This window comes from Hylobates moloch, unplaced genomic scaffold (genome assembly GCF_009828535.3).
Source record: "Hylobates moloch isolate HMO894 unplaced genomic scaffold, HMol_V3 SCAFFOLD_8, whole genome shotgun sequence".
Lineage (NCBI taxonomy): Eukaryota > Metazoa > Chordata > Mammalia > Primates > Hylobatidae > Hylobates > Hylobates moloch.
Genome location: NW_026652283.1, coordinates 96,639,614 through 96,651,685, shown reverse-complemented (window position 1 = coordinate 96,651,685; position 12,072 = coordinate 96,639,614). Strand labels below are relative to the sequence as shown.

The 12,072-nt window shown below is 42.3% G+C and overlaps 1 protein-coding gene across 15 annotated transcripts in view; it reads left to right on the top strand.

The window, feature by feature from the left end:
- CNOT10 (CCR4-NOT transcription complex subunit 10) overlaps positions 1-12,072 on the top strand; it is a 95,920-nt gene that overhangs the window by 35,692 nt on the left and 48,156 nt on the right. For all 15 annotated transcript variants that reach the window (XR_009214476.1, XR_009214475.1, XM_058442391.1 and 12 more), the window contains exons 7-10: positions 569-652; positions 3,480-3,597; positions 8,901-9,050; positions 11,402-11,604. Coding sequence is in view for 13 of the 15 variants with exons in the window: in XM_058442391.1 (XP_058298374.1) it covers positions 569-652; positions 3,480-3,597; positions 8,901-9,050; positions 11,402-11,604 (555 nt within the window). In the remaining 2 variants the exon portion in view is untranslated. The remainder of the gene's footprint in view (positions 1-568; positions 653-3,479; positions 3,598-8,900; positions 9,051-11,401; positions 11,605-12,072) is intronic.

Genomic DNA, 12,072 nt, shown 5'->3' with positions numbered 1-12,072 from the left:
AATTTTAAAAAGTCATTGTTAGCCATGTGCAGAAGAGGATTGATAGGATTTTTGCCCGGAACTTGAGTATTTAAGTTTTTTGTTTGTTTTTTGAGATGGAGTCTCACTCTGTCACCCAAGCTGCAGTGCAATGGTGCAATCTCGGCTCGCTGCAACCTCCGCCTCCCAGGTTTAGGAGATTCTCCTGCCTCAGCCTTCCTAAGTAGCTGGGATTACTGGCGTGCATCACCACACCCGGATAATTTTTTGTATTTTTAGTAGAGACAGGATTTCACCATGTTGGCCAGGCTGGTCTCAAACTCCTGAGCTTGGGTGATCCACCTCCCTCGGCCTCCAAAGTACTGGGACTACAGGCGTGTAGCTAAGTTTTTATTCTACCATGATTTTAGTATTTTGAAGTATATTCGAAGAGTACAGTGAAAATAGCATATTTTTTAAAATTGTAAACTTGATTTAGCAAGTAATTAGTGTAACTATGTTGTAAATAGATTGGGTTTTCTTAACTAGAAAGTAAAACTTTATGTAAATCCACCATAGTTTTAACATACTAACATTTTCCCTTTGACAGTACAAAGTACGAGCTTATATCCAAATGAAGTCTCTGAAAGCATGTAAAAGGGAAATCAAGTCAGTCATGAATACAGCTGGAAATGTAAGTTTCTTCTGGACTTTTGTTTTTCAATTTGTGTCTTTCTTATTTAGACTATGGGTATTGTCAGTTTTAAATAATTTATCTTAGTCTTTTACATATACTGCCAGATATGGACCTTGCTATTTTAAAGTTGGGAAGTAGTAATAATACTGTGTCTATAGTTTTTTTTTTTTTTTTTTTTTACTTAAAATTACAACAAGCGCTTTTCTATTTTATGTAACCTTCAAAACCACCATTTTAAATAACTGCCTATTTTTCTGTTACTGGTTTATCACAACTCACTTAAACATTTTGCTAATAGTAGACATTTAGGTTATTTTAGAATTTTTTAGTATTATACTCAAAACATTTATGGCCAGGCATGGTGACTCATGTGTAATCCCAGCACTTTAGGAGGCCAAGGTGGGCGGATCACCTGAGGTCAGGAGTTCAAGACCAACCTGGCCAACATGATAAGACCCTGTCTCTACTAAAAATACAAAAATAAGCCGGGTGTGGTGGCGTGTGCCTGTAGGCCCAGCCACTGGGGAGGCTGAAGTGGGAGGATCATATGAACCGGGGAAGCAGAAGTTGCAGTGAGCTGAGATTGTGCCATTGCACGCTAGCCTGGGCAACAGGGTGAGACCCTGTCAAAAAACTTTAAAAAATAAAAAAAATTATTAAAAATCTAACAGTCAAATTGTAGCCAAAACCTGCCCCTTCCAAATGACTTTTGGCTTGATAGTACCTTCGATTTAACTGAGATAGAATTACTTCTTCCTTCCACTCCCTCCACCCTAATCTTTCATTGATAATTTTTAAGGTGGTGTAGGAAAGAAACAGAATTGTGAACAATCTTGATGCTTCTAGAAAAACTATAAATTTAGAAGTATAAAGTCATGAGAAAATATGGTTAAAAATCTCAGGCAGGATCCAGATTAGTCACTGAGTTAGTTAATATGCTAGTGATTTTTGAGAACAATCATGTCCTAGACCTGAGCCTAAGAGGGAAAGGCCCAGTTAGCCAGCCAGCCATTATCAAACCTTTTTTTTTTTAATGATAAAAGACATAATTCCGCCGGGCGCGGTGGCTCACGCTTGTAATCCCAGCACTTTGGGAGGCCGAGGCGGGCGGATCACGAGGTCAGGAGATCGAGACCACGGTGAAACCCCGTCTCTACTAAAAATACAAAAAAATTAGCCGGGCGTGGTGGCGGGCGCCTGTAGTCCCAGCTACTCGGAGAGGCTGAGGCAGGAGAATGGCGTGAACCCGGGAGGTGGAGAGCTTGCAGTGAGCCGAGATCGCGCCACTGCACTCCAGCCTGGGTGAAAAAGCGCCCTTCCAAAAAAAAAAAAAAAAAAAGACATAATTCCTGCCTTAAAGGAGACCACAGTCATAGAGGAAAGACAATTGAAAATTATTATAATTCAGTGTAATAGTCATCCTAAATCAGTGAAAACTTCAGGAGGAATAGCTACCACTAAGAATAAGCACTGAAAGCCCTTGTTTCTTTAGTGACCAGAACTTTGGGATGGGCAGGAGGCAGAGCAAAGGATAAACTAGGATTTATAAGGAAAACCTGTTGCTAAATTAAGTGAATAAATAGGCCAGGCGTGACGGCTCATGCCTGTAATCCCAGCACTTCAGAAGGCTGAGGCAGGCAGATCACCTGAGGTCAGGAGTTCGAGACCAACCTTGCCGACTTGGGGAAGCCCCGTCTCTACTAAAAATTAAAAAATTAGGTCGGGCATGGTGGCTCATGGCTGTAATCCCCACACTTTGGGAGGCTGAGGCAGGCGGACCAGCCTGACCAACATGGTGAAACCCCATCTCTACTAAAAATACAAAAATTAGCCAGGTGTGGTGGCGTGCGCCTGTAATCCCAGCTACTCAGGAGGCTGAGGCAGGAGAATTGCTTGAACCCGGGAGGCGGAAGTTGCAGCGAGCCGAGATCACGCCACTGCGCTGTAGCCTGGGCGATGGAGCGAGACTCTGTCTAAAACAAAAACAAAAACAAAAATTTGCCTGGTGTGGTGGTGCATGCCTGTAATCCCAGCTACTCAGGAGGCTGAGGCAGGAGAATTGTTTGAACCCAGGAGGCGGAGGTTGCAGTGATCCGAGATCATGCCACTGTACTCCAGCCTGGGCGACAGAGCAAGATTCCATCTCAATCAATCAATCAATCAATCAGGATTTCAGATGTTTAGTCTGGATGGATGTTTAGTCTCCAGAGCTCTCTGTATGCTTTTGTGCTCTAAACAGGTAGTACTATCTAGGGTCCTCCACCATGAGGATTCTTAGGAGAAGTGAAAGGTGATCTACCATTCAAAACGTGATCTTTGGAACAGCAAGATTAGTGCTTGCAAATAAGGCATTCTGTTGAAAATTCTTCCATTTGTAGAATGGCACTTTTTTTTTTCCTATTTATATCTCTGTAGGTTCTAATGAAAGGTGCATTTGTATCTTAAAAATTAAGAAAGATCACTAGTCTCTCTAATAACTATTAAAATGAAGGACATAGATTGTGTTGTCAAATTGGTTTTCAGTTAGTAGTGTAGTAGATGAACACAATCAGTTGATAATCTATAGACTGTATTCTTATACATATACCTATATTTATTTTTTCAGGTGGACCCTTAGTAAGTCTTTTGACAAAGTGCTTTCTGACAAGTTTCAATTTTTTTGGTTGTGAGAGCAATGAAAAATTTAGAGACTATATAGTTTTTTGTGACTGTGTCTTAATTGATTCATTTATGGTTTTGAACACGTCAGTACAACAGTATAATTAAGATCTTACATTAGGCATCTGAAAACAAATTATAAGTAACTTTTATATTTTCTCTACAGTCTGCACCCTCTCTCTTTCTTAAAAGCAATTTTGAGTACTTAAGAGGTAATTATCGAAAAGCCGTGAAGCTATTAAATAGTTCAAACATTGCTGAGCATCCAGGATTCATGAAAACAGGTAAAAGAAAATTGTGAAATTTTAACTTTTTTTTGCCTGGCTTTTCTACCCCTTCTTGCTTGTCCACCTCCCAACACCCAGTCTTTTGAGTGATTTATGCTAATTTTTTAATGAAAATGTTTTAATATTTCTGGTGCAAAAATTTCCAGGAATGCTTTTTTCTACTTTAGAAGAAACCTCATGAGCCGGGCGTGGTGGCGGGCACCTGTAGTCCCAGCTACTCGGGAGGCTGAGGCAGGAGAATGGCCTGAACCCGGGAGGCAGAGCTTGCAGTGAGCTGAGATTGCGCCACTGTACTCCAGCCTGGGCTACAGAGCAAGACTCCCATCTCAAAAAAAAAAAAAAGAAAAGAAAAACCTCATTTCTTCTTGCTTTCACTTTGCTTGCTTGCTTTTTTTTGCTTTTCCAGGTTGGATTGCTTTCCTCCCCTCCCCTCCCCCACCTTCTTTTTTTCTTTCTTTTTTTTTTGAAATAGGGTCTCGCTTTGTCGCCCAGGCTGAGTGCAGTGCTACAATCACAGCTCACTACAGCCTCAACCTCCTAGGCTCCAGCGATCCTCCCACCTCACCCTCCCAGGAAGCTGGGACTGTAGGCATGCACCACCACGCCTGGCTTATTTATTGTAGAAACAAGGTCTCATTATGTTGACCAAGCTGGTCTCAAACTCCTGGACTCAAGTGATCCGCTGACCTCAGTCTCCCAAAGTGCTGGGATTACAGGCATGCACCACTGTGCCTGGCCCAGATAGCTTGTCTTTTTTCTTTAACCTGACTTGCCCTCCCTCCCTCCCTCCCTCCTTCCCTCCCTCCCTTCCTTCCTTCCTTCTCTTCCTTCCCTTCCTTCCCTTCCCTCCCTTCCTTCCCTTCCCTCCCTCTCTTCCCCCTCTTCCTTCCTTCCCTTCCTTTCTTTCCTTTCTTTTTTTTTTTTGACAGAGTCTTGCTCTGTTGCCCAAGCTGGAGTGCAGTGGCACCATCTTGGCTCACTACAACCTCCACCTCCCTCCCAGGTTCAAGCTATTCTCCCACCTCACCCTCCCGAGTAGCTGGGACTACAGGCACGCACCACCATGCTCAGCTAATTTTTGTATTTTTTTGGTAGAGACGGGGTTTCCATGTTGCCTAGGCTGTATCGAACTCCTGACCTCAAGCGACCCGCCTGCCTCAGCATCTCAAAGTGCTGGGATTACAAGTGTGAGCCACCGCACTTGGCCCTTTCATTTGTTTTGATAAGATCCTTGGACATTTGCTTTGTGAAGTGAGACTTTTCTTCTTCCATCTTTTTTTTTTTTTTTTTTTTTTTTAGTGAATTACCATCTATACCAGAAAAATTAGACCTTTTAAGTAAATAATATAATGTTTTTACTTTTTTCTGCCATAAAGGCAGTTAATAATATAATTTTTTTCAGTAACTTGCCCAATTAATATGACTTCTTTAGATCATTACCTGTATCAAAAATCTATAATGCTAGGAAGATAAGTATTATTACATATTCTTGCCTCTATTTAGACTAAAAAGTGTTACAAATCCTTTGATACTAATGATAATATGAAAGTAAAAATTGTGACTGTCATTTAGGTTTATATCATCAGTATTTGATAGGGCAGGAAAAGGAAAATCACTTATTCGAGAAAGGAGGATAAACTATTGAAAATGTATGTTTTGCCTCAAGTTTAAAATGCAAACAATATGGTTTTTGGTATGTTTTGTCTTGTTTTTTTTGGATTCTATTCAGATACACACACAGAATACACATGCAAACATACTGACACCTTCCCCTATTTAGCCTTTCAGTTCACAGGAGTGATGGAGGATGGAGAAAGGCACTTTGTTCCTTATAATTCTCTTGTGGGTATTATTTCTGTTCTGAATACCCATTTCTAATTCTGCTCAATTTTAGTGTTTTGTTTTCATTGTCATAGTTTCTCCTCAGAGGTCCACTAACACACAACATGCAATGATCCCTCAAACTAAAAAGATAATATACTTTGAGAAAATTTTGCTTAGGATTTTCTTGATGTATATGTCAATATTGACATTGTCAATCTTTAAAATGGAGGCAGGAGCTGGAAGCGGTGGCTCATGCCCGTAATCCTAATGCTTTGGGAGGCCAAGGCAGGAGGACCAGGAGTTCGAGGCTCCAGTGAATCATGATCATGCCACTGCACTCCAGCCTGGGCAACAGAACAAGGCCTTGTCTCTAAAAAAAAAATTAATAAATAAAGATGGCCAGGCGTGGTGGCTCACACCTATAATCAATCCCAGCACATAGGGAGACTGAGGCCGACGGATCACTTGAGGTCAGGAGTTCAAGACCAGGCTGGCCAACATGGAGAAACCCTGTCTCTACACAAAATACAAAAATTAGCCAGGCATGATGGCATGCGCCTGTAATCCCAGCTACTTAGGATCCCAAAGTGCTGGAATTGTAGGCGTGAGCCACCAAGCTCAGCCTAGTTTTTCTCTTTTAAATATTGTCATTGCTTAATTTAAAAATATGTCAGAAGATTACCTTTAGATTTTAAGTGCTAAACAATAAATATCCTGATTATTAATTTTGTCTTTCTAGTCAGGCATTTTATACCACTAAGGGCCATCGTTTTGGAATATTTGGGTAGCTATTTAGAAAAAGAATATTAAAGGCCAGGCATGGTGGATCATGCCTGTAATCTCAGCACTTTGGGAGGCTGAGGCGGGCGGATCACAAGGCCAGGAGATCAAGACCATCCTGACTAACACGGCGAAACCCCGTCTCTACTAAAAATACAAAAAATTAGCCAGGCATGGTGGCGGGCGCCTGTAGTCCCAGCTACTGGGGAGGCAGAGGCAGGAGAATGGCATGGACCCGGGAGGCAGAGGTTGCAGTGAGCTGAAATTGCACCACTGCACTCCAGCCTGGGTGACAGAGCGAGACTCTGTCTCAAAAAAAAAAAAAAAAAGAAAAGAGAAAGAATATTAAAGCTTAGATTACTTTCATTACGCCAAAATAAAATTCAGAGAGATGAAGGATTCACATTTAAAAATAAATAAAAGCAGTAAGATAAAACTTGGATGAATATTTTAATTTTGTGATGGGGAAGGCTTGAATAAACATTTTCCAAAATCTAAGTACCATAGAATTTAGAAAACATGGCTAAATTTGATCACATTAAAATGTTAAACATGGCCGGGCGCGGTGGCTCACGCCTGTAATCCCAGCACTTTGGGAGGCCGAGGCGGGCGGATCACGAGGTCAGGAGATCGAGACCATCCTGGCTAACACGGTGAAACCCCGTCTCTATTAAAAATACAGAAAATTAGCCGGGCGAGGTGGCCGGCGCCTGTAGTCCCAGCTGCTCGGGAAGCTGAGGCAGGAGAACGGCGTGAACCCAGGAGGCGGAGCTTGCAGTGAGCCGAGATCGCGCCACTGCACTCCAGCCTGGGCGACAGAGCAAGACTCCATCTCAAAAAAAAAAAAATGTTAAACATTTTATGATTAAAAATGTAAACACACATACACATACTGAACCAAGTCACGAAACAAATGACAAACAGAGGTGGGCAGTAATATTTGAAACAGATGTGACAGAAGGTTTCTATAATATATAAAACAACTAGTAACCAACAGAAAAAACATCTGTAACCAAATAAAGAAATAGATCGGCCAGGAATGGTGCTCACGCTTGTAATCTCAGCACTTTGGGAGGTCGAGGCAGGAGGATCACTTGATTCCAGGAGTTTGCAACCAGCCTGAGCAACATAGGGACCCTGTCTCTGCAAAAAAATTAAAAAATTAGCTGGGCATGGTGGCCCATGCTTGTAGTCCCAGCTACTCAGGAGGCTGAGGCATGAGGATTGCTTGAGCCCAGGAGGTCGATGCTGCAGTGAGCCCTAATTATGCCACTGCACTGTAGGCTGGGCGACAGAATGAGACCCTGTCTCAGAGAAAGAAAAAAAATAATACGGATGAAAGACAAGAAGAGGCAACACAGGCTGAAGAATACAAATTCCCAAACATGAGAAGATGCTTAGCTGCAGTGGTATTTAAAGAAGTGTGAATTAAAATCAGTGGAGACTTACAGTTTAACAGACATACTCTGTTCTGTTCCTTTTTTTTTTTTTTTTTTTTCTTTGAGACAGTCTCTGTCACCCAGGCTGGAGTGCAGTGGCGCCATCTTGGCTCACTGCAACCTCTGCCTCCTGGGGTCAAGAGATTTTCCTGCGTCAGCCTCCTGAGTAGCTGAGATTACAGGCACCCACCACCATGCCCGGATAATTTTCCTTTTTTTTTTTTTTTTTTTTTTTTGAGACGGAGTCTCGGTCTGTCACTCAGGCTGGAGTGCAGTGGCATGATCTCGGCTCACTGCAAGCTCCACCTCCCGGGTTCACGCCATTCTCCTGCCTCAGCCTCCCGAGTAGCTGGGACTACAGGCACCCGCCACCACGCCCGGCTAATTTTTTGTATTTTTAGTAGAGACAGGGTTTCACCATGTTAGCCGGGATGGTCTTGATCTCCTGACCTTGTGATCCACCGACCTCAGCCTCCCAAAGTGCTGGGATTACAGGCGTGAGCCACCTCACCCGGCCCAATGCCTGGCTAATTTTTGTGTTTTTACTGGAGGTGGGGTTTCACCATGTTGGCCAGGCTGGTCTCGAACTCCTGACCTCAAGTGATCCACCTGCCTCAGCCTCCCAAAGTGCTGGGATTACAGGCGCAAGCCACCGCACCTGGCCTCACTCTGTTCTTTTCTATATATTCTTCCTATTAATATACTTTGGTTGTTTCCATGCATACTTGCTTCCTTGTTTCTAATTTCTACATAATATTTCATTAATGGATGCAATGCATATACATTATATTACTGATAAACACTTTTTGTTTTTTGCATTTTTGTATCATTTGTCTACAGTTACCAAAAATTAGCTGGGCGTGGTGGCTCATGCCTGTAATCCCAGAACTTTGGGAAGCCAAGGTGAAAGGGTTGCTTGAGCCCAGGAGTTCGAAACCAGGATAGGCAATATAGTGAGACCCTGTCTATTTTAAAAATTGTTTTAAAGAAGGAAAAAAACAATCAGAACAAAATTAGACTAACAAAATAGGACTGGTTTTTTTAAAATAATTTGTATCACCTTTAATAAAAGAGATTTTAAAAGGAGTTTTAACATTTTTCAGATATTTCCTAAATTTCAAATGCCTTGTGAACTGTTCTTTAGGGAGTAAGTGGAATGGTAACAGTGTTAACTCATGCAAGATGAGCCCAATTCTTGTCTGAGGGACATCAACATTAAAATTTTTCTGTGGACAAATTTATTTGCATTTTTTTCAGGTGAATGCTTGAGATGCATGTTCTGGAATAACCTTGGTTGCATCCATTTTGCCATGAGCAAGCACAATTTGGGAATATTCTACTTTAAAAAGGCTCTGCAGGAGAATGACAATGTCTGTGCACAGCTCAGTGCAGGTAGTACTGATCCAGGTAAGCCCAGTACTGGGGGACAGTTTGTATTTACTACTTCAGAAAAGCATGATTTAAAAAGCATGAATGTGGTTAAAATACCCACCATGTAGACTTACATATAGTTAACTCTGATCTTACCCAACAAGTTTGGCCCTGGGGATTTTTAGTAGATATTGCTACTTTGAATAGCAATAACAAGGTGTTAAGAGTAATTTTGAATTATCCAGAAATTTAAGTTGCATTCCATTTTTCATTGATTTGAAAATGAGTAATTCCCTGTGGTAATGTTATATACCAGAATGTTTGATTAGTCACAACATGGCTGCCAAACTAGGTTTATTACAGATTTTTTTTTTTTTTTTTTTTTTTTTTTTTGAGACAGAGTCTAGCTCTGTCATCCAGGCTGGAGTGCAATGGTGTGATTTCAGCTCATTTCAACTTCTGCCTCCTGGGCTCAAGTGACCCTCCCACTTCAGCCTCCTGAGTAGCTGGGACTACAGACACATGCCACTGTACCTGGCTAATTTTTGTGTTTTTTGTAAAGATAGGGTTTCACCATGTTGCCCAGGCTGGTCTGGAACTCCTGGGCTTAAGTGATCCTCCCACCTCAGTCTCCCAGAGTGCTGGAATTACAAGCATCAGCCACTGTGCCCGGCTTATTATAGATTCTTTGCAGAGTTTTACATGTGATACTACTGGCAGCATCTGACAGTCTTTAAGCAAATTCCTGACATTTATCCTTTAATAGTCATTATCATATGGATCCTTGATCTGCAATGCCTAAAATCAAACAATTATTTAGCTTTTAAAAATAATAACCAGGCCGGGCACAGTGGCTCACCCTGTAATCCCAGCACTTTGGGAGGCCGAGGCAGGCAGATCACGAGGTCAGGAGATCGAGACCATCCTGGTGAACACGGTGAAACCCTGTCTCTACTAAAAATACAAAAAATTAGCCGGGCGAGGTGGTGGGTGCCTGTAGTCCCAGCTACGCGGGAGGCTGAGGCAGGGGAATGGCGTGAACCCTGGTGGGGGGGGGCCTGCAGTGAGCTGAGATCACGCCACTACACTCCAGCCTGGGTGACAGCAAGACTCCATCTCAAAAAATAATAATAATAATAACAATAATAATAATAACCTATTTAGGCCAGGTGTGGTGGCTCACACCTGTAATCCCAGCACTTAGGGAGGCCGAGGTGGGCAGATCATGAGGTCAGGAGATCGAGACCATCCTGGCTAACACGGTGAAACCCTGTCTCTACTAAAAATACAAAAAAACTTAGCCGGGCATGGTGGCAGGCACCTGTAGCCCCAGCTACTCAGGAGACTGAGGCAGGATAATGGCATGTACCCGGGAGGCAGAGCTTGCAGTGAGCCGATATCGCGCCACTGCACTCCACTCTGGGCAACAGAGCGAGACTCTGTCAAAAATAATAATAATAATAATAATAATAATCTATTTAATTGATGACAAATGTATTATAAATCAAGGTAGACCGAAACATTGAATAGGTGATAACACATGACAATAAAATGGTTAACCAAGATGAATTTTATTTTTTTGTCTGAGATGAAGTCTCACTCTGTTGCTCAAGCTGGAGTGCAGTGGCATGATCTTGGCTCACTGCATCCTCCACGTTCCAGGTTCCAGCAATTTTCCTGCCTCAGCCTCCCGAGTAGCTGGGACTACAGGCACACGCCACCATGCCCGGCAATTTTTGTATTTTTAGTAGAGACGGGGTTTCACTATTTTGGCCAGGCTGGTTTTGAACTCCTGACCTTATGATCTGCCCGCCTTGGCCTCCCAAAGTGCTGGGATTACAGGCGTGAGCCACTGTGCCCAGCTGAAAATTTTAAAAAGTGGAAACTTTATACAGACTCTAAAAATGTTGGCTAGGCAATATGGCTTATGCCTGTAATCCCAACATTTAGGGGAGGCCAAGGTGGATCACTTGAGTCCAGGAGTTCAAGACCAGCCTGGGCAACATAGTGAGACCCCCCCGTCGCTACAAAAATAAAAATAAAAAATAAAAGAGAATAAAGTAAAAATGTAGAAAAGTAGTATAAGGTTCAAAGGAGTGAGAGCGGGTCCCATCTCTTATCTTTGCCTTCCTGGAACATTGTTGCCTGAGGAGCTGGCAAATGAGAAGAGACATCTCTGGCTCTGCCAGCATAGACAACTGAGATGACGCTGGAGAATATTTGTGGGGTTGAGGATGGAGACCACCATTGGTGAGAACTATTAAAACTCAGATCAGGATTATTGGTGTTAAACATGGTAGTGTCTAAGTACTTAATGGAGTCAATGTTTTCAAGGTTACCATTACTGTAAATCTAATGATGTATTCTTGTCTAATTTTTATCACTAGGTAAAAAATTTTCAGGAAGACCCATGTGTACGTTACTAACCAATAAGAGATATGAATTGCTGTATAACTGTGGAATTCAGCTTCTTCACATTGGAAGGCCTCTTGCTGCCTTCGAATGTCTGATTGAAGCTGTTCAGGTTTATCATGCAAATCCTCGCCTCTGGCTACGGCTGGCTGAATGCTGCATTGCTGCCAATAAGGGGGTGAGTGCTACTTGGGTATCTTTTTGAACCCTGTCTTCTCCCCACTTACTACATGGAATGGTTAAAAAAAAAAAAAAAAAGAAAAAGAAAAAAACCTTGGAAACATACATAAGACATTTCTCTCTTTTTTTTTTTTTTTTGAGACGGAGTTTCTCTCTTGTTGCCCAGGTTGGAGTGCAATGGCATGATCTCGGCTCACTGCAACCTCCACCTCCCGGCTTCAAGCAATTCTTCTGCCTCAGACTCCCAAATAGCTGGGACTACATGCACATGCCACCACGCCCAGCTAATTTTGTATTTTTAGTAGAGATGGGGTTTCACCATGTTGCCCGGGCTGGTCTTGAACTCCCGACCTTACGTGATCTATTCACCTCGGCCTCCCAAAGTGCTGGGATTACAGGCTTGAAATGTATAGATAGTCTTCTCTTCTTAACCACTGGGGAAAAAAAAATTTAATTTCAAAAAGTC